Source organism: Nylanderia fulva, unplaced genomic scaffold (genome assembly GCF_048542155.1).
Source record: "Nylanderia fulva isolate GAGA-0341 unplaced genomic scaffold, ASM4854215v1 Scaffold23, whole genome shotgun sequence".
Taxonomy (NCBI): domain Eukaryota; kingdom Metazoa; phylum Arthropoda; class Insecta; order Hymenoptera; family Formicidae; genus Nylanderia; species Nylanderia fulva.
The window spans coordinates 949,523-973,090 of NW_028190293.1; the positions used below are offsets into that span (position 1 = coordinate 949,523).

General features: G+C 38.8%; 2 protein-coding genes across 4 annotated transcripts in view; one reads left to right on the plus strand and one right to left on the minus strand.

Annotated features, from left to right (window-relative positions):
* The window catches only part of LOC114932821 (uncharacterized), a 28,665-nt gene extending 22,009 nt beyond the window's left edge, over positions 1-6,656 (minus strand). The window contains exon 1 of the mRNA XM_029305225.2: positions 2,422-6,656. Within this exon, the coding sequence (XP_029161058.2) occupies positions 2,422-5,738 (3,317 nt within the window). The 5' untranslated portion in view covers positions 5,739-6,656. The remainder of the gene's footprint in view (positions 1-2,421) is intronic.
* The window catches only part of LOC114932831 (G protein-coupled receptor Mth2), a 46,309-nt gene extending 23,528 nt beyond the window's left edge, over positions 1-22,781 (plus strand). Inside the window, exons 1-7 of one of the 3 annotated variants that reach the window (XM_029305245.2) lie at positions 12,601-12,928; positions 16,839-17,588; positions 18,259-18,503; positions 19,969-20,150; positions 21,052-21,273; positions 21,658-21,921; positions 22,164-22,781. In XM_029305245.2, coding sequence (XP_029161078.1) covers positions 17,496-17,588; positions 18,259-18,503; positions 19,969-20,150; positions 21,052-21,273; positions 21,658-21,921; positions 22,164-22,648 — 1,491 coding nt within the window. In that variant the 5' untranslated portion in view covers positions 12,601-12,928; positions 16,839-17,495 and the 3' untranslated portion in view covers positions 22,649-22,781. Of the gene's footprint in view, positions 1-12,600; positions 12,929-15,280; positions 16,103-16,838; positions 17,589-18,258; positions 18,504-19,968; positions 20,151-21,051; positions 21,274-21,657; positions 21,922-22,163 lie in introns of those variants that run through there. The other 2 variants (XM_029305236.2, XM_085483109.1) reach the window with 2 other exon arrangements.
* The last annotated feature ends 787 nt before the right edge of the window (positions 22,782-23,568 follow it).

A 23,568-nucleotide genomic window follows, 5' to 3' on the forward strand; every position in this document is an offset into this window, starting at 1 on the left:
GAGGCTGGAAATTTCCATCTCCTCCTAGAGCGAACCTCGCGTTATATAGGTACGAATCATGATCGGCGCTGCCAAAAGTTTCGACGTACATCGCGTAGAATTTTGGGAATTCTATTCTAAGCTCTCGACGACGGAATTTAGAAGAATGCGAGGCGAAACTTTATAAAAAATTGAGATTTCGAACGAGGAATGTAGCGGCAGCACGGTCAAAATGAATATTTTTATCAACTTATTAAAACGAGCAAACGATTTTTGGATGTTGGTAATTTTTATTTTATTATATAATAAGGTATATAATAGGAAGATATATATATTTCTATTATGTACCTACTTATATATACCTTCCAATTATTATATAGTAAAATTTTAATAGTCGAACAAATTAAAATATGTAATAAAATATAATATATATATATATATATATATATATATATATATATATACATATATATATAGGTATATATAATATAAAGTATATGTAATATAAAATATATATTATATATAATATACAATATATAATATGTATTATATATAATACTTTATTATATAGATACATATAATATAATATGTTATATAATAAAAGTATAATAAAATAAAAATCATCTAACATTTTTTATTAAGATTTTTTTTATTTTATATATAAAATAAAATAAAAATTACTTAACATCTAAAAATATTTTGCTCGTTCAGTTGATCTCTTTTATTCATAATTTTTGAATTTACACGAGCCTATTTATCATCGCGTTATAATTCTCCTTTTTTTTTACGAAATGTCTATTTATCTTGTCGTAATTACACCTAATGACGGCCGTCATATCCTCTTTTCGATGCCTCTCTGAGGAAGTGTAGCGGGTCACGCTCGACCTCTTGACGTATAGGAGGTGCGACACCAAAGTGCTCGTCTCTCTCTCTCTCTCTCTCCTTCTCTTTGTCACAGCGTTCGATCTAATTTAAATATTTAACAGTGTCGATGTACTGAGACGCGCACGATAATCGCGACTCGTTACAAGCCCGAGTGACAGGCCTTCTTCCGCGGTGGAGGAGCCCGTTTGTTCGGCGCTACCAACACACACATCTGGGTATTAAGATGCAAATGAACCCCCGGTCGGCCTCTTCGTGTCACCGTCTCGAGTCGCGTCAAGCGGAATCGCGGAAGCGATCTCTTCGCGCCCGCGATTCGTATATGTACAAAGCATCGCGATATGACGAATCTCCCGAGGGACCCGCGGACACACACACACACACTCAGGTCGATATAAATGATATATAAATTTAATTGCTCCGCAACACGCGGCGACGTGAATACAGACGCATTTGCATGCGTCCGAGCATGTCGCGTCGCGTGTTAATAGTAGACGCGGAAGGGATCAGAATGCACTTCCTGCGTGCGCGCGCTTCTCTGTCAATCTCTCTGTCTCTCTTCTGCGTTTAAATAAACGAAGCCGACCGTGCCACTTCTCGTTTCTTTTTTTTTTTCTTTTTTTCTCTCCTTTCTCCTCGCCGAATCGCTTTGTCGCTCTGCTCGTCTTCCTCAGCGAATGCTCGGTAGGATTAACAGCATTGTTTTCGTGCACTTGGTTTGTCACGATTGTTATTAAGGCCGATCTATTTGCGCGCGAATAAGTGCAGCATCGACGCCACTCTCGTTTTTTATTTTTTATTTTATTTTTTTTTGGTTTATTTCCTCCGTTCACCTCTTTCGCTCTAAATATATCCGACGTGCCGTCCGTTCGCCAACACGTCGGCGCATTTCATCGGATGTATTACACATTCCGAACGTTTAATTCTATTAAATGCCGCACGGAACGTAATTCGTTTAATTGGATCATTCAGCGCGAACATTGATACAAAAATAAAAATAATAATCGTCGCCATCGATCGAAATGCATCATTATTATTCCTCGATTATCTTTCGACCGCTCGCGAGTTCATTATACCGTTCATTATCCGTAATTTTAATACTAGATGAGGCTGATCATTAAGTCGATAAATATAGAATACTGGATTCTCTATGCATGGCTAATTGAGTTGTTTACTTCGAAAAATGTGTGATCCAATTTTTGTTGAAAATGCATTGTTTATTAATTTGAACGTTTGTTCTGTCAATTGTATGTTTAAAAACAGATTTTTATATTTACAGATTATTTCTAAATTTTAGATAGATTATCTTATACAGATCTACATATATTTATTAATTAATCAAAATCCTTTTTTAAATTTCACATTAGCGTCTTGAATATTACTAAATGAACATTACTAAATGCATGTTTCCTTTGTTATATATTTGTCGTGTTTTTATCAGCAATGTAATTAGTCATATTTTATCGTCTTCGCTCGCTCGTCAGAGTTATTACTCAGATAATGAGCGAAGGAAGCACGTGGCATAAGTATAAAAATAAAAATAAATGCGAAAACAATTACCTGCCGAACAACGGGTGCCATAGCTGCGACTCGTCCGGCGAGGTCGCGGTGGAACTCACTTCCGGCTCCTGCTTGAGCAATCCGCTGCGCACCCTGAGCAGAGGCGGATAGGGATTGACGCGCAATCGGTTGGCGCCGTTCGAGAGATCGATCGGCTGCGCCGGCATCAGAGCGCCGATCGGTTTACAGCTGACTTTGGGCCTGGCGGATCCCCTCGCGCCGTTGTTGCTCGACGTGCTCTTGTTAACGACGCCATTAACCCCGTTAATGCCAGTTCTGAGTCGCTGCGGTTGTTGCGCTCGCGATCTCGAGACCGGACCCTCGCCGTGATCCAGCACGTGCTGCAGATGCGCCAGCGATATCACAAGTAGATCGGGATCCCGGAGAAGATCGGGCCTGGTCAGGGCCTCGGGGAGCCTCAGTTCGGGCCTGCTGGCCAACAGTTTCGGGATCTCTGTAGCGGGCGCCGCGGCTAGACCCGGTAAATAATCGCGGGGGACCAGAAGAGGATCGGGGATCAGGTGGCCGACGGTCTCGACGAGTTCCCGTAACTGACTAGCCGGGTCCAGGGGTTTGTCCGTGCTGCTGGACGTCGCCGCGCAAGCGATCTGATTTCGATTCGGACGATCGGTCGTGTGATTCCTCGTTTTGGCGGCGATCTTCTGGTAGCAACCGATCTGATTGGCTCTTTGCCACTGTCCGTTCGACTGCCACTCGACGGACATCGGTCTCTTCGGGGCGACGCGATCCGCCATCGTGTAGAAAGTGCTGTGGATGTCGCCGCTGGACATCGGCCTGCCCGAGTTCCTCGTCTCCTGACTGTGAACGTTCAGACGTTCCTGGAAGCCGCGCTGCTGGCCGCTGCTGAGCCTCTTCATGTTTCTGTCAACGTTCGAGGGTACCGATCGAGAAGCAGGAACCTCGACGCTCTGATCGAATCGCGTCGACGTTCCTTCCTTCGGTCTCTCGTAGTCCCGCGGCTCCAAGCAACCGGACGAGGCCAGGATGCTCTTCAGGGTCAACTCGCTCTTAGCATCTTCCGAGCAGGAAACCGAACAGGGCGGACTAGGTAGTAACCTCTCGAGATATGCCGATGACGGTCTTCTGGACGCTGGGGAACAAGGGATTCCGCTAGGCTGAGGAGATACCACGGTGCCTCGTGATCGCAGTTCCTCCAAGACTTGCTCGTCGAAATGCTCGAGGTCTCGGTATTTACATTTGGCTTGCGCTTCGTTGCTTCTGCTGGAACCGATCCAGAGCGAATCGCTCTTCATGGTGTCCTGCGAGGTCTTGCGATCCTCCTGATTAAGGACTCTGGACCCCACCTTGTTGTAGTAATCCGCGTCGACGGTGTACGCCAGCGAATCCGCCTTCTGCCGTCTGAGGTCTTCCAAGACCTGCGAGTCGCAGTCGTCCTCGTCTTCGTCTTCCTCTTCGTCCTCGTCCTCCTCGTGAGGAAACCCGTCCAGCTTCAACTGCTCCGGATAAGCGTCGGCCTTGTTGAAACTGACGGTGCTTTCCGGCGATTCGACGCGACGTTTCGTGCTCGGCGAGGTCGTCAGCTGACTCGAAGCACTTTTGTAACAATAGCTCGGGATAACGATCGAGAGACCCGGCAAATTGCGAGGCGAGCTCGCGCGTCCGCCATTGTCGTTCACGAAGTCGCTCGAGTTCTTCAGCAACTTTTCCACGCATTCCGCTTGCGAATCCGGCGACCTGCTCGACGAAGAAGCCTTCGAGGGTGGCCTTGCGGGCGGCACGAGCAGATTCTTGCCGATCTCGGGCATCTGGCTCCTGGTTATGGACACCGAGAGTCCCGGCGTGTTTCTCAGAGCGTCGAGAATCTTCGAGCTATCGTCGTAATCGATTTTCGCCGGCTCGCCGGGTTCGTCCGGCGCCTCTTCCTCGGCCTCTGCCGGCGTTTCCACCTCGGCCGGCAATGTCGGCCACGTGACCAGAGAGTTGGATCCGCAGTTCGATCGTTCGACCAGTCCGCCGTCGGCTTCGGCGATTTTACAGGAATTCAACACCGTCCCGGAGTTATTCTCCTTCTTGTCCTCTACCCGAATCTTCCTATCCACCAGCTCCTCCAGGCAGCAATCCTCTTCCAGGATCTTCTCCTCGTGCACCTCCAGCTTATCTTCGATCTCGCCATCCTGGTCGACGACCAGGTCGGCCTGGTAACTGGATGTCGAGTCTCTTCTCGACGAGTCCCTCGCGTGTTCGGGTTTCTTCGTGATTTCCTCGACTTTTCTCTCGACGGAAGGTCGCTTCTCGCCGAGAACCTCGTAAGTCTTGGTGGAATCGACCGGTAGATCGGCGCTGGGAGTGTCGGTGGCGAGAACGGGCGAGGCCGTCGCCTCTATCATGTTCAATATATCCTGAATGCCCGGCTTGTTCAGCCGACTCGGTTTCCCACTATCCTCTCCTTCGTCCTCATCCTCCGGCTCGTCGACGGCGTCCTTCCCGTTACTCTCCTCCATCCGCTTCGTCTCATTCGCGTCCTTAGCTCGACTCGGATGGCGAACATTTTGATGCGCGCTCTCGGGAAGTTGCGACAGATGCAACTGTTCCAGAACGACGCGCGGCTGGAACAGCTTGTCCTTTTGCAATCTCTCCAGATTCACCCGACCGTCGTCCAGTCTATCCTTACTCTTCAAGCTGGACAGACGATCCTCCACCTTGCTCCGTTCGCGATCCTTATCCTCCTCGTCGTTTCTCTCCCCGTCTTCGTCGTCGTTATCCTCATCCGAGCAATCCCCGGAATTCCTAGAAAAGGTTCCCAGAAGGTAGGGATAGCCGCGTCGACTCGCCTCTTCGTCGTAACGTCTCTTCCTGCCTACGCCTTCGCCAGTAAGCAAACCGTTTGTCGGCGCGACCGCCTCCTGGTGCCGCTTGCCGTTCTCCTTCTCGTCGTTGGACGAGACCGAGGAGGCCGGCGAGGACTCGACCGGGCTCGACGTTGTCCTCTCGCCGGCCAGGGCAATCGCGTAAACGTTGGACTTTGTACGCGGTATCGAGCGCCATCCTTGCGCGGTCTTCGTCAGCTTGATGCGATTCCGCTTATCGTAGTCCTCGCATCTCACCTCGATGATCCTCTGCTCGCTCTGCGACGCCCAGAGGAAGATCGGGTTGACCTTCGGCCGCTTCTCCTCAGGCTCGTCCAACGTTCTATCTCGCGACGTTTTATCCCGGACGCGCTTCTGATGCTTCTGATGATGATTATGCTGCTGCTGCTGGTCCTGATGATGATGATGATGATGATGATGACGTCTTTGACGACGGGGCACTGTGCCCCGCGCAGGGGCCCCGCTCATCACTCCATTCAACGAACGGTGATTACTCTGTCATCCGGCCACCCGATTTATTGGTTCGATCGACAGCGAAGACTTGGACGATGACTGCTGGATCGAATTATCGCGGATCGCCGCGTAATGGGACGCAACTTACGCCTCTCCTCGCGCGCAAAATCGCCTACGTATGCGAACGTTGGCCTCGTAGTTTACATGGTTCCGTCGCGGCGGCGTGTCTCTCGGGTGTATAATCAAGAGTCGTGAACCCCGTTCACCACACTGTACGCATCGTAGACACCCGGTAACGATGAAGCGACGTATAGCTTCTTCCCGCCAAGTCGACCGTTCACCGAACTTGGTTCTCGCGCAGTCCAACTCAAGGCCACCTCCTCCTCGCCATTGTCGTCCCGGAACGAAGCTTCCGCGTTCTACTGCCACCCCGGGACCAGCCGCCTATTCCCGTCGTCTAATCACCCGAGATCGCGAGTTCGTCGACATCCACCGGAATTAACCCGGACGCTTCCGATCTCGACGCCGAGGTTCGCCGGCGTTCGTCCGGCTATCGAACCGTGACACAACGCCGCGAACGGGGACACGCGAGAGCACCAGGAACGTCGATCCTCATCGCTCGTCCACGAGCTTAAGCTTCGCTAGGTATATCCAATTCGAGCCTCGCGACTCGAGATTCTCGACGCGAGGAAGGTGAATGTACCCGGGCGACGCTGTACCGGGAGAAGAAGATCCGCAGGCAAACACACCTTCCGAACACACAATCGACGATTCTCCTGGTCGATCACTCGCGCTTTTATCCCCGGCACCTTCGCGTCCTGGGATTGTCACCGATGACATAACACACCAACGGTGAATGTGGGACCCACCGGTTACATGTGACGCGCGGAGTCACTGCCTGGGAGCTACTGGCGGCGGTGCGGTGCCTCCTCGTTGCCGTCCTCTACGCCGCCGCGGCCGCCACCGCCACCACCGTCGTCGTTCTCGCCGCCCCCGCTACGCGGGATCGCGGCGCAGGTGTGGATCGAGCGGTGGTCCCTTTGATGTAGCGCTGTCAAGAGGGGTCGCGCGCACTTCTTCCTCGAAATCATTTGAGAATTCATTCCATAATCATTTGTTCTGATCCGTACTTCGTGTGATCGGATATTTTGGAATATTTATTCTATTCCTTAAATATGTAATTTAGGTAAACTAAATGGAGATTTTGTGTGCACTGAAACCAAGTTTATTAAATTTGAATAAGTATTTATTTCGATATACCGTTTGGTAAATTATTTATTTGAAACTGAAGTGATATTGATTTGGTGTGATAAATATATTTATTTGTTTCAAATAAATGATTTGTTAGGTAGTATTGAAATAAATGTTTATTAATTTGATAATTTTTTGCAGGCGATAAATCCATTTTTGGAGCTTGTTTAAGAGAATAATCTTGAAAGATTGAAAATGATTGCATACGCTGTAAAAAGATATATAAAATTACATTTATTATTTACGTAATTTTACATATTTTTTTACAGTGTATCTTGAAAGTCTGCAAGATATGACGATATGCAATTGTTAAACATTTTTATTATTTATATTATTATTAGGATTATATTATTCTTTGAACAAATTCCTCGATCATTTTTGGAACTTTACGTAAAATTATACATGGAAGATAAAAGCTTCTTTGAATAAACTATATAGCTCAATCTTTGTTAAAGAATCTTACTGATACGTTCTGAAAAATTTCGAAATTTCTTTTTTTTACTAAATATCGCATTTTATTGATATCTTTTATATCACACATGTACACACGTGTACGTGCACACAAATTGACAGTTCCAATTTTAAAATTTGTTCACAGAATTAAATATATATATATACACTCTCTATCTTTATATATATATATGGAAAAGAAACATGTAATATACACTCATAATTGATGATAAGAAATTTGTATTGATTTTGGAACGGGGCAAGAGGGCACACCGACGACAGCACTGATATGCTCTTATCCCTCGCCCCGAGGCAGCGAGTCGCGAGTACCGACCACGAAGAGAGAAAGAGAGACGAGACCAGATGGAGCAGGGAAGATAGATGGTATCGGTGAGAAAGAGAGAGAGGTAGGGAAACAGAGGGAGAGCCTACACTGTATATATGTGCAGGCGTATACAGAGTGTACCGAAGGTAACATCGGCCACAATGGGACCGATTGATTGCTGGAGGCCGGTCGTCAGTGAAACGTTAAGCTTTACGATCGTTTAATTGCCTCGTTGCGACATACTCTTTCTGTGTGTGTGTGTGTCTGCATCTTGCAAAACAAAATGCACCCTTTCCTCTCCCTCGCGTTTCGAACTCCCCCGGCGCATAATATGCATGCCTATACACTGTGGATCGAAAATATCTAGAATGGTCGAGGGAGGGCAACGTGGTATTACGACGTTGAAACTCCAGCCTCGAAATTTCACGAAATGCGAAATTTAGATGGAAGATTTTAGATACACTTGTACTGTTAGAGATAATATTAATGCACGTGGTGCGCGTTTTTTGCCATTTCCAGTTTTTATGTAACAGACAGATTTATTGCCAACTAAATTTACATTTTTATGTAGTAATTACTTACGTGACTATAGTTGTATATAATTATTATTTAATTGCGTTTATAAATTCAAAAATTAAAATAAAATTCAAATTTAAATGCAAATTTCTAATCAATTCTGTCCAGATATTATTGGTATTTACTTATTAATTATTATTGTATATTAATTATTTGATAACAAATGTAAATAAAAATGGACTATATTATTAATTCTTTTTATTAGAAATTTGACTAGAAACATTATATCTCTGGTTAATTGCGTCCAGTAGCTAATACTATTTATGTACAGATATGATTTATGCAACGATTATATATTATTATATGTGATTATATGCGATTATAGAATACATTAATTTTTTTATAATTGCAAATAATATACATACACAGACAGATTTTTCTCTTAGGATCTTCTCTGAAAATCATGGTAATCATGAGACAATATAGTATTTGAAAAATTTTTTTAGAGTTTTTCTTATTAATATTTTTACCACAATAAAAATAATTAATATCTATTACAATAAGATATAAAATACGTTCGATTAATTTTACTATCAATTAGAGAAACTCTTATAAAATTCTTTCAATATCATTTTGTTCCATGACTATTTACCATAATTTTCAGGGTAAATTCTGAAACAAAATTCTTTCCGTATAAATGTGTGTGCATATAAAAATTGCCCAGTACAATATGACAAGTTGTTACATGGACAAGTAATCGAGCAATTAATTAATAATTACGTTCTTCTTCTTTCCAAATAATATACATACACAGACAGAATTTTCTCTTAGGATCTTCTCTGAAAATCATGGTAATCATGAGACAATATAGTATAGGAAAAATTTTTTTAGAGTTTCTCTTATTAATATTTTTATTACAATAAAAATAATTAATATCTACAACAATAAGATGTGTCATTTTTCATAGCCTTCGTAACGCGATATATCGGAGTCTTTGATATCGAAAAGTAGGCAAACAGAGGTGGTTTCTATTTTTCCTTCGTGTCCACAAATCGCGTGCACACGTGTCACTAACTATCGAACACTCCACCGAAAAACAACGCGGTTCTCCTAAAGGGAAATCTCGTAAAGAACGTGCGAGGGGGACAGATTTCTCGGCGCAACGAGGGTATAGTTTTCGATAGACAAATACCTTCACGCTAAGTGCCTTCACAAGTGGGGGACCCCAAATCGTGTTCACCCTAACACCAAACGAGCGAGCGAGCGAGCGAGCGAGCGAGAGAGCGAGCGAGAGGGATGAAGTCGAGTTCTCGAAGAAGGAGAGAAAAGAACCACGAGAGGGGAAATATTTTTATTAAAAAGGGTGGCGAGGGAAGGGATTCGCGGGAAGGGCGAGGAGAGAGAAACATCATGGCGGGTCGCGATCAGCCTTTATTAAGCCATATTTCCGTTCTCGCGTTTCTGCGATCGACGAACTGAAAATTCATTCAATTATTGCGAATGAAAGGGTGCAAGCTCGCACGTGAAGCTCGTAGAAAAAATGCCTATTATTTCCGAAATATTTGGTCATATTGTTAGTTCGTTGAATATATAGCGTCAATAAAAAATATTAAATTTCTTTTAAGAAAAAAATTTTTAAGTTGCACGAGAAAATTAGTTGCTCCACTTTTCCGCTCGGAATGACTTCCTATGTAAATCAATTGCTTCCTCTTGCTCGCGTTATAATTTCTGACAGAAACACGTGTAATCTCTTTCTCTCTCTCTCTCAAGGTTGAATGACGAAACCCTATAACAGCGCTTGCTGTATTTATTTGCATCTTAAAGGTAAAGACTTGACGAAATATGTTTGTCAAGGTCGCGTAGATCACGTCAACCTACGTTCACGCGAAACGTATGCATACATGCACGATGCGTGCATGTATAAGCAGCAAACCGACGACGTCACTGACCGTGGATGCACGCGAGACTCGTGACAATTTCGTGTGTGACGTCGCCTGACCGCGCGTTTCGGCCCTTTGCTCGAAAAAAACCTGCATCGCCTCGAATCCGGTTCTTGAAACCTTGCGATCGTGTCCACGATCGCCGAAGATTATATCAATGAATATTCGAAAATGGAACCGAGAAGGCTCCGCTTGTATAATTCTATACTATAGGTATATCAATTATCTTTTGCATGCAATAGCCAGGGTTGTGCTTAGATGATTTTAAAATTAGCTGGATAAAGATGAAATAAGAATCTGTAAATTTATCTTAGATAGAATGAAGATGATTTTCTAGATAATCATTTTTAAGACTGCTTATGTAAACACATGCAGTTATAAGAAAATGTCAATTATCAAAGGGATATATGTATTCATATTTTTATTTATAAATTTTGATCGCTCAAGTTCTACTATTTAAGTATTTCTTATGTGCTATGATTCTAAAATTATCTGAAAATTATCCTAGATAATTTAGTAAGATAATACGTTTTTCATCTACGATACAGATATAGATAATACATATTTTTATTATCTATATAAAGATAAGATGACGCCAAAGTTTTATCTAGATGATCATCCATATAATTTTGTTTAGATAACAGCAGACACTGATAAATAGCATAGAATTATTGATGATAAATCTAAGTATTTAAAAAATAAATATATATATATATTTTATTTTTAACAATTAATTTCTCTTTTCATGAAAGGAAAAACATCAGTGATAAATGTTTGCGAAAGATATAACGTTTTATAACATATTGACGGAGTTTGTTTCTGCATTATTCAAATCACTTCCAGGAATCTATTTTGTTGATTACTTAAACATAGTGCGCAATTATTGATAAACTCGAAGAACATCAATTTACGAGAATTGAACGTAGTTCAAAAGGTAGACCAAAAAAAAATAGCAAATTGAAATAAAGGAGAAAGAGCTGTGTAATAGTAAATGCAAACGGTGCAAAGTAAATTTATGCGCAAATGTATACAAACGTGGAAAGAGCTTGTTAATATTTGCTTCAATAATTCACGCCTGATGCACGTGTAGAAAGGAATTGTTTTATGTCCGAAGTTTGAATTTTCAACAAATTTCTCAGTTGCTCCTCTTCATATTTTGCGCCACGATAAACTTTGACAACAATAATTTTTGACGTAATTCCGTAACATCTCTTTGAGCGAAATTTCAGGAGAATTTTATGTATATTGGAGCGTTTATGTATCGAGTTTTTCATTGAAAGTTTAATATTTTACGAGCTTTTAAAATAGTTGGACATTTTTCGCGAAACTTTCAGAACATCGTTTCTCTCGAGACGCAAAACTTTGACAGTTCTTCATTCATGTTTACGATCCAAGTTTTTGCGATTAATTAATTTAATAAAGAGATTATTAAAGACTTATGCAACTAGGAAATACGCTACGTTACCGACTGCCTATGAACTTGAAGTGCGAAATGTTTTAACAGAGAGCAGTATAGTTCGCGGTACGAGTTCCTGAAACGAACATCAGACCGGCATTGAGCTCTCCGCATGACTATCTCATTATTTTTCTCAATACATATTGGAATAATAATTTTATTTGCCTTTTTAGCGAAAAGTTCTTTCTTAGTTTTCAACGAAATAAAAATATCAAATTTTAGGAAATGAAATAACGTCGTCACCAATAATAATCTGCACAAATCGAATATTTCTATCTTTAAATTGCTGCAAGAATATAGAACTCTTCATGTTCTTGTTTTGTATTCAAAAAATGTCCGAGAGATCGAATACTATACTCGCAATGCAATTTTTCTATTAGCACATATATATGTTTAGAGGACATCCAGAGGACATCCAATTGTTCGGATGTCCTATAGATGCCCTCTAAAAATCTTTTGAATATGTTGTGCTGTTAGGGTTTGCTATATATGTATACTTATATAGAGTTGTTGCAAAAGTTTCAATAGGCTCGATCCCATCTCTCTTTTTTCTAACATAACATGTAATTTTAACGTAACATTGATTCAGAAGTTTCCCTCGTGCGTAGGAATTTAAGTCCTGGACGTCATGAAACGAATTTCCTAGTCGCACACCTACGCGCCTGTCATCGACGAATTTTGGCTTTTTCATATCTCTCTCGTTTCACGTGAAATCTATCGCTTTGTGCGTCGATACGCACATTGTACGCAGAAGGAAGCAGTTACGTCAAACGCTATATTTATAGCTGGCCGTCTGGTCCCGGGCCCGCGACCTTATCATTTGCCTTAACGATATTCGATTGTATATATATGTATGTATGTGTATATGCCTAACTCGCTGGGATTCCCAAATAGAAATAACGCAATACGATTGTTGAGTCGCCAGTTGTAGGTATTAGCTCAGTGTGAGTTCCTCTATATTTTTGATCTCTGGATACCGTGAAATCCCAACTTTTGTTGGGCCGGCTAAAGTAAACCACGAAGTCATCCACGCGAAGAGTTGACTTAAACGATGAATCGGCCGTTCGCATTTGGATCTCGTAAACAATAGTCGTGTTAAAAGAATCTTGTAAAAACGGAGTTTGAGCTTGAATAACGGTTCACGCAAATCGCGTTCTCGCAATGACTCAGCTGTACGTTTTATTTAATAGTCGTAGATTTTGTATTTCAATCTGATATAACCGTGGGAACTTTAGTTTGATGCTTTCATTCTTTTTTCCAGGGTTAGGTAAGTTAATGATTTTTTTAAACTAAGTTAAGTTAAAGTTGGTTGTTTATAAAATTAATTTAGTTAAGTTAAAAGTTTTACGAACAAAAAATTAACTCAGTTAAAGTTAAGTTAAGATTAAATAATTAACTGAAATTAAATCAAAAGTTAATTTTTACAAATATTATTTATATTAAATTAGAATTTTGTTATATAATTCTTTTAAAATATATAATAACAAATAACAAAACAATTTTGATTTTTATATATAGAAATATATTTTTTGGTAATTACAATTGATAACAAATGAACATAAAAATGAATAATTCTTTAATTTAAAAATAATACGTTTATAACTTAGAAAAAAAACAATAATGGTATTCAAAAATAAAAAAATTTGACTAAGTTAAAAGTTATTAACTTTTTAATTTTTTTTTAACTTTTAATTAATTAACTAGTTATTACCCAACCCTGTTTTTTTATAATAAAAATTCCTCTCGTCGACTTTATGTAATGTGAATAATTTCTAAAGGTTTATTTCATTCATTGAAACTTGAAATTAATTTCTCTGTATACAGAGTGTTTCTAAAACTATATGTCAGATATTTTCAGGGCGTATTCTAGGAGTATCCAAGTCAAATAAGTTCTTTTAAAGTTACAGTCTTCTAAAGTTGGGTAAAAAAAAATCAAAAAATGTATTGTAACTCTCAGGTACTTTTTCACAGATTATTGAAAGTCTTTTTCTCTATCTGTGGAAGTCTCCGAGAGTTACAATACATTTTTCGAATTTTTCATTCAATTTTAGGGAGTTATAGACTCGGGAGGGAAAGCATTTTTAGACCAATGTTTATGTTTAGGAACTTTTTTCTTATTTTGACTCCTAGAATATACTCTTAAAATCTCTGACATAGTTTTAAAAATACTCTGCATATTTCCTTATCTCATTTATTTATGCAACGATTTTTTGTTTTATATAATTCGAACTTGAAATGAGATGCTCAGATAACGAAAGTAGTAATTTTGATGTGAAAATAACGTAATTTAAATAAACGTCGAAATAACGTCATAATAATTATGATTGCTACCTGGGGAGATTTCCTGGTAACAAAAATATAGTCTTTGTGACGTCAAAAACGACATTTACATTGTAAATTGACGTTCAAATGATGACATCATAATGATAATTGTTGTTATGTCTAAGTTAATTTTTTCATTATCATAACGCTAAATCAAAACATTTATAACATTGTAATATACACATATAACAATAATAATAATGACTTTTTGCTAAATAGAGGACGCCCGCATACGTTAAATATGCCAGTTATTATTGTCGTTTGCATCGCACAAACCGACCGAAATAGAGACTCGGTTTAATTTTATACCTAGCTGCAATATTTTGCACCAGACTAACGTAGCCAAGCCTTCATTTACATTTCGTCTGTTACATCCCGCTGCGTGCCAATCGAATTATTCGATCAAATAGCAATCCGTATCAATAAGGTTCCCCGAAGAGTTGAGGTAGCAATGACGTAAATGACGTGGCGAATGCGTGAGCAATAATTGTAACGAACGTCATTTCCTATTCATAAGGTTGTATTATATACGGAAATTGCTTCATAATTATTTGCTTGATTATTTCCTCCTGTTTCGTGCGCATTGAAATAAAAAATATAAAAATCGCAACTGAATAAAAATAACTCGACAAACTTGCAGAGGAAATTCCGTCTTCGTGATAATATATGAAAATGGTTTTTATCTCTCACTGAATACACAGAAAAAAATTCTTACAATTTTTTTTCCCAAACAATATTTGCATTAGCATCTCTCAATCTCGCGATGTAATGGTGTAATGCAATAATACGGTAATAACGTTCAAGTGTTTGCGTTATCATAAAAAGTGTAAACGTTGCGTCAGATTTTCGAATGATAAGGATAGATTTTCCGGACAGAAGGTCCGAATCGATTCGCGTTGACGTCTCTCCGTGTCACAAGAGGACTGGGAATTTTATACATAAAACATAAAATAGTAGCGAGACGTCTCCCACGTCGTGTTCGACTATTCCTGCTAATACTACGAAATGATTTTCAATGAATGCGCGATGGATGACTCACGTGAATCACGCGTGACACCTTTCACAAACATTGATATACCTAACATTTTACGCGCGCAACCTTACCTGCGTAATTAAATTAACAGGATCGATTTAATTTACGCTAATTAGTGGCGCGCATTTTACGAGATCTTTATAAAGCTCGCTTTCATTGTATATTTTTGTATATTTTCTGTATATTTTTTCTATATTTTTTTGTACATTCTTTTATATATTTTCTTTTATTTTATATATATTATATATTGAGTATATTTTATAATGTTTAGTATATTGCGTATCGAGTATTTTATGGAGTATATGGATCTGCAAAAAAATCGATGTATAAATTGAAACCCCTGTAAAGAGTCAATAAATTCATGAATCTAAGGTGGTCGCAGTCTCGAAGCTTAAACAACGTTCCGCTAAAAATTAGTCAAGGTCTTCTCTATAAGGGACCGGGGTTATTCCGAGAATGACAGATGTGACAGATTGGGCGCGATATAGAGCTTATTAGCGGGAATCGGTCGGAGATCGGAGCAAATATCTTGGACGATTGATAAGGTCGCGCGCGCGGATGCGAAATACTTTCGGTATATCACGTACACACGTACATACACGTCGAGTTCAGTCATCGGCACGTACGTCAGAGTGTGTGCATCGCCGCGAGGCGCGAAAGATCGCTCTCTCATTCGATAAAGGCACGAGCGGATCGCGACGTCCGACCAGTTACTTCTCGGACTTCGAGATCGGTGAGCCGCGAGTCGCGTGGATCCCCTATCGATCGCCGATCCTTGGATTATTATACCTGTGTGTTGAAGTGGCCGGGGAACAAAAAATCTCCCACGTGTGAAAGATTTTTTTAACGATAATCCGAAGATAAAGTGCCGATCTCGAGAGAGTAACGTGTTTTCTGGTGAAAATTATATACTCGCCGTTTTGTTGAGGATTTAACGAGCAAAGTTGGAGTTTGGATCGTTAAGATGAACGTCGCGAGGAACCTTGATAATTGATAATCCATGTTGTTGAATAACTTATTAAAGTCAAAGTCAAAGTCTCCTCTTCGCGCCATAAAATCGCGAAAAAAATCGTCAAAAAGTTTCTCGTAAGTTCGCCTCCTCGTTTGTTCGCGAGAATACGACGACGTCACTTTCCAAACTTGGAGTAGGGAAAAGAAGGATATATAATAGAGAATGTGAGTTAATAACCGGGAGCTACGTCTCGTCGTCAGGATTACGATAAGGTCCGCTGCTCGTTGTTCTTTACGATTCGCTTCTCGAGCAAAATGAGATAGCGGGAATTATAGGTCAACGACCATTCATCATCATCATCGGGCTTGTATTTATATCGATAGACGAAATACATATTAAACTCGCCGATTTTTGAAAGTGACGTCGTCCTGTTTGCCTCGGGATTTCGAGATTTTTGCCTTGATTCGATCCGGATTTCTTCGCAATAATATATGCAGATGAGACATCGAGTTTTCGAGGTCGGTCCTTCGAAAGTCAATATTTCGCAGTATAGATGCGATATTGTCTCACAAAGAAATCCGATCGATTCGTTCACTATGAAAAAATTTGATTAAATTAATAAATATTTATTTCAATACCGTTTAATAAAAATAAATCATTTATTTGAAACAAATAAATATATATTTCTTTGTTCTGAAAAGGATTCTTTTATATCAAATAAATATATTTTTTACGTCAAATTAATATTATTAGTTTCAAATAAATGATTTATTGGCGCTATTGAAATAAATATTTATTCGAATTTAATATTTTTTTTCAGTGTTCTAACATTCTAAATTTGATAATAATTTTTTAATCTTAACACTGCAGGTTTTTTTGGAGGTTTCTCGACAGGGATTTCCAAATGACTTAATATACCCTGACACCAAACGTGATTGATGGATCACGCGTGCAGTCGTGCGTAGAGAAATATTGGCGGGAAAGAAAAAGAAGCACGATAAAGGTAGCGAGTGATCAATGAAGATCGTTGATCGCTAATCTCGATTCTATAATTCACGAGGGCTTCGGATTAAAACGTTCCTCTGGCTAATTCACGGAGCCGATCAGAAAGCGGATATATTGAGATGTTTAATTGAAACCCACGGCGATTAAGCGATTACCAGGAGACTTATCGACGAGTGCAAGCAAGGGCGTGACGAGATAAATGTGCAAGAGATCTAATAATGCGATATCGATAAGTGACGAAAGAGACGAGGAACGTAAGCGCCTCTGATTCTTGGCGAAATGTCATCAGAAAACGCGATCTAATCTATCGTGGACAAAGTCGGTTCGCCAGTCTCATTTAAGTCAAGTCCGTCGTGTGAAAACTCCAAAGTTCGATTATGTTTACAAGGTGTACGCTCGATACGTGATATCGATTAACGAAAGTTGACGCGATACGAATCGCAATCTAACAAATCTCAACAACGCGCAGAAATTCCAAGATTTTATAGACACTTCGACAAGGCATAATAATTATTATCCAGGATGCGTCTCATTTGCATCTGCGTCCTTTTCGCATATTTATCGGCGATGTCTGTCGCGAGTGACGTATCGCCGATTATACATGGAATTCCATTGGTAAGCACAACTTTCGTCAATTTAAGTCTTATATTTATTTATTTGTCTGAGCTTTCTGCTATTCCCATCTCCCAGAATTATATTTAGTCTAACAACCGCTGTCGATATTTGTTTCTCGATACTATCCAGATAAAAGAGTGTTCGATCGAAAGAGTGTTTTACGAAGATATCTGATTTGTGATCTTCTCCGATCCGTAAGATTTTGTGTAAGAGATTTCGTGATAGATTGAAGAATGGAATATCTAGCGTGAAAAAATATTTGTACGAATCTTGATCAACGCGAACACTATTTAAAAATCTGTGATTAATTTTTTATTTATGAATTGCGATGTATAAATTAAAATTGTATACCTGACCATCGCAATATAATTTATTCGAAAAAAAGAACAATTTTATAAAAGATCCGCTGTAAAAAATAATTTAAAATATTTTCGAGAGATATCATCTCCATCTCTGAATCTCTCAAACCAGTTTTCATTCATAAATAATTTGTTTTCAACGTTATGTGCATTATAACGTCATTGTTGCATTAATTCATATTCATGATGCTGCACCTCTCAAGTTGTTCGTGCTTCCCCGAATTTTCGAAATGTTAAAATGTGTTAAAATATTCATCGCTTGCAAATCGATGACTCTAGCGAAAAATAACGTTTTTGTTTTTTTTTTTTAGCGAAACAACACTTTAATACCGGATGAATACAGAGAGCTGGTGATGAGGATGCCGTTGGTGGGAAAATGTTGCCCCGTAAATGAAGTCCTCGTAAGAGATGGGAACCATACAGTTTGCGTTCCCTCCACCAACTCGACGATGCATTTTTCGCCTTTATTCAGTCACTTCAATAACACCGGGGTGTTTGTACCTGGAGACAAATTTGGGGAATTCGTCGCTATCATTGGAAGTCCCTGTCGTAAAAAGTACGTGTCGAGAAATTACGTCGAATTGCTTATAAATAGCTGATAATGAGTGTGTAATCAGATCTATCGAGCCGTGTTACAAAATTTTTTTTTTTTTAAGACCACTCGTTATATAATATAAAATGCGTAGAGACGTCGTACTATCGATACGTCCTTATCAATAGATCGGAACGCCAGTTGGTCATCCTACGATAAGACTCCATTTTAATTCGTGTCGTAGCGAAACGATTAACTTGGTGAGTTTTCAGTGTAATTTATCGATCGTGTGTTAAATTTAAATATAAAGAAATATAATGAAGGATAATTTCGACGAATTATTTCTACGTCGTGCGACAATTGCAAGTTATGAATGATAACGTATAATTATCGCGGAAATCACATAAGATGAAAATATTATTTGTAATGAATTTTTCTCAAAGAAAGTAAATCTAGAAAAGTATTGTATCGATACTGATAACTCTGCATTCTCGATATTGCATTCCTAAGATACTTACGAGACTTGTGAGACATCGGAGCAATTGTGTATCATATTGAAAGTAATTTACGGATTGTTAAGATCGATGGATGCACTCATTGTCGCCTCCATACGACAGATAACATATATAATTCATTTTTCCCCAATAAAAAAAGTTATTTATCGTATCGCGATAATCGGCGGAGATGAAATCATAAAGTGACATTTAATCTCGCTGGATGAATTATGACAGAAGACAATGTATTGTCTCGAACTATTGATTAAAAAAATCTTATCCATAAAATGTAATTAATTTTTGTATATTCGCGTCACAAAAGTTATGATTTGCGAATCCAGATAACGATAAACCTTTCAATTAAATTACTTTGTCAATTGAACATATATTAGTATTTAAGTTAAATATACATTGTGTTAGATTTAATATATCATATTTAATTTACATACTTTTATACGTTCAATTAACAAAATAATATTTAGTTGAAAGGTTTAGTCAAGTTGACTAATTTTTTTTTCAATATATAGTTTATCGCAGAAATCCGTTCGTTTTCTATCATACGATTGACAATGTAAATATAATACATTAATAACATTAATTGATTTAATAGCTCTGGATTTTTATGAAATATAGAGAATACGCAGACACACAAGATATCGAGCAGCAACATACAATTATCTTGTGTGAAAAATACTGCTTCAGTCTTCTCTACTCGTGAAGTAGTACAATATTATTGTAATTTCCTTGATGAATGTTCTTGGACACGGCAATTATCTCCACCGGCGTAATATAACTCGTTTCTCATAGATTACGGAAACTCGTTTCTCATAGATTACGGAAACCCGTTCTCAAAGATCCGGAAAAATCTCGCATGATATACCGATAATGGCTTTATTTACTTTTGAATATTCAACTTGTACATGTATCTTCAGTCAACTCTCGAATATTTGCGCGTATTTTTACCTACGTATTTGAACATGAGAAATTTTTTTCAGGTACATGCTAGAACCGAAAGAAGGCAGCGAAGACGACGAGGATAGCTATCATTTACTGATGAATGGTTCCATCTTTGCGCCAAAAATCGGTCATGCACCGATTATGCTTATGCCTGGTAAAGACTATTGTATGGAGGTTGTGCCCGAATGGAAACTTAGGGTGCTCGTTTGTTTTCCAAAAGGTATGTAATCGATCGAAATGAAACGATATAACAGAAAAAAATTCTCCTAAATTTTTCTTTTTGCATCTTATCAAAAATTTTAGGTATCTTTGTGCAAAGATTGAATTATTGTTGATAATTTTTTCCTTAAAAAAAGTCTTCTTCTGGAATGTTAACTTGAAAAAATACTTTGCATTCATTTGCGTGAATCACTTGTATAAAAAATCTAGCATAAGCATAACATTTGAAACGTATACACAGAGAGAATTTTCTCTTAGAATTTTATAAGAACTTATCTAATTAATAAGTATTTATCACAATAAAAAATATTAATAATCTACATAGTAATTTTTATTAGTAAATTTTATAGTAAAATTAATCGAACATGTTTTATATGTTATTGTGATAGATATTAATATAGTAAAGACATTTATTTTTTTATAATTGCATATAATATACATACACAGAGAAAATTTTCTCTTAGAATTTATCCTGAAAATAATGATAATGATTATGAGACAACATAGTATTGGAAGAATTTTATTTGAGTTTCTCTGATTCTTTATCTCTGATCTTTCGATTAATTTGACTATATACATATATTAATATTTTTTAATGTAGTAAATATTAATGAGAAAAACTCTTATAAAATTCTTTTCAGGGCAAATTCTACACTGAAAAAAAATGTTTGATCATATTTCGACGAACCAGCATTTTTCTGGTTAAATTGGCCAAAACTCCTTTTAATGCATCAAGCATCTTGTTTGTACAACAAATCTGATTCGTCGAAATATAACCAAATTTTTTTCAGTGTAAAAAAAATTCTTTTGGTATTACAATTCTCGGTAGACAATTAATGTATAATTTTATTTAAAAGACTTGTTAATGAAATCTCTTAATAAAACATATGTAACGATTGCAGTTATTCCGGATATACGGGTGATCATTTACGCTTGTGGGCTGTTGATCTCGGTCCCTTTTTTCATTCTTACCATTGCGGCGTACGTAATAACTCCAAGGTTGAGGGACGTCCACGGGAAAGCCCTTTGCCACTATTGCGGCTGCTTGGCGGTGGCCTTTAGCACTTTGGCCATTACGCAACTCGCGAGCGCGCGATTGACGCCTGAGGTCTGCGTTAGCATAGGTAGGGTATATAATTAATTATCCAACAAGGAAAACGTGTATAACTGTGTGACATTGCTACATGAAAATGTTATATCATAACTAGGAAATCTAGAAAAAAAATATCACTCTTGAGACTGTAATGAGAAAATTTGCATTTTCTGCGATTAGCGCTGAACATTCAATTTTCAATTTGCAATTTTTCAATTTACTTTAATAAAAATCTAAAAATTAAAGACTATTAAATTCGAATAATTTCTTGTAATTTAAATATTAAATTTTTTAGACTGTCACACTTTTGGAGGACGTTATATAACTTTGAGAATATTATTATTCTCACGGTTCGCTCTTTAGAACATGAATAACAGAGTTAATTAAGAGACCATATGACCGGAATTGTTTTCAGCGTTCGTCATCCAGTTCTCGTTCGTGGCCTGTTTTTTCTGGCTGAACGTGATGTGCATCGAAACGTGGTCATTAGTACATTATCACGTGAACCATCGCGCGTACAGAAAGATTCAGTCCAAAACGCTCTTCTTCTATTACTCGATATGGGCCTGGGGCGCGTCGGCGATCCTCATTCTCGTCTCGATAGCGATGCAGCTCAGTCCCACAGTACCCATGACCTACGTCAAGCCTGCTTTTGGTAGCGATAGCTGCTGGTTCAAATGTGAGTCCATTTACAGATATCGCATCTCATCGAATTTGCGTCATCCAGGCACACGTAAATAAAGCTTTTAGCAAATATAATGTCTTACCATAAAATAAATATGCACATGAACAAATAAAATAAATAACATACAATCTCATCCAAGAGATAAATTCCATCATTGTAACTTTCAAGCTTCTTATCTTCAATCAATATCCAAGATAAATTAATCAGCATATTAATTATTATCGCTCCTTCCACAGCCGACGCCGAAGCCATGCCATACTTTTACGTCCCGATCGGTCTTCTTCTGCTGGCGAATATGACCCTCTTCATAATCACGGCTGTCAAAATCAGCCGCTATCAGCAGGAGCTTGTGTTGAGACGCTTGGCGAGGAATCAGCATTCCGATCGGGAAGATCAGAGGCTCTTTCGCAGACTCAAACGGACCTTCCTCGTCTGCGTGGTGCTCTTCTTCCTGATGGGTCTCAATTGGTTGATGGAATTGGTCTCTTGGTGGGCTGGTCCGCTGGACTGGTCGGCGTTCGATCTAGTGAACGCTCTTCAGGGCGTTCTCATTTTCGGCCTGTTCGTTCTGAGGAAGCCAGCCAGGGATTTCGTTTGGCATCGAATACAAAAGTTACGGGGAATTCATAGCACGGAACCAAATGTCGGAAGTATGGACTTGGCATTGCTGCCTGTGATGAACGGTGGCGATTCCTTACCTAGACAGACTATCGTTCCATGATATATAAATTATCACGACAAAAAAATTAATCTTTAGACGTGAAAGTATGATGCATTTAACGCGTGCGTCCTAAGTACAAATGTCGACCGTGAACTTGACGAAACGATCGATAAACTGATAATGGCCCGGTGGAAGGAGGGACCTCGAATGTATATACGGCTTCGCAACGTGAGAGATCTAAGTTATTTTAAAACTTTGTTATATAGTGGCGGAATAGAACGACCTTCTCGATCGATGACGTTCGCAGAGACGTGAAATATCACTGTGTTATTGATGTGATTCTTCGATTTTATGAACATGCCATTCGAAACCCACCTATGTCGCGAAATCCCCGACGTGTGAAACTTTCGCGAAGGAGATTATTTATACTTAAATGAGTCCGCGTATGTTCGATAAGTAATAGCTCTAGTCGCTTTTTAATATACAATATCTATAATTAAAAATATAAAATAATCTATACATAAAATATGTTGTTTTTTTGCAAAAATGCAAACGCATAGTGAGAATATGCTACATGACTTTGTATGGGTATTGCAGCTTACCTGCAACATTGTATCAAACTGAAATTGCAAGTAATGTCTGTCTTATATAATATATTTTTCCACGATATATGACTCTTATGCGCTAGTTATACAACGTGGGAAAATAAATATATGACAAAAAAATGACTTAATTTACTTGACAAAACGATAAGGATCTCAAATGTACGCGTAATTATAAGCGTAAATTGATCACGTTAATTAAAATAAAAGCATATACGTAAACAATAATTATGTATTGTTAGGCATAATATTATTATCATTATATGTGATACTTATGATTTTATAATTTACGCCGCAAGCAAATGTTTACGTCGACAAAATATATTATTTATATTTGTACTTAAGCATCGCTGACTTACATGTCACATCAAATTTGAC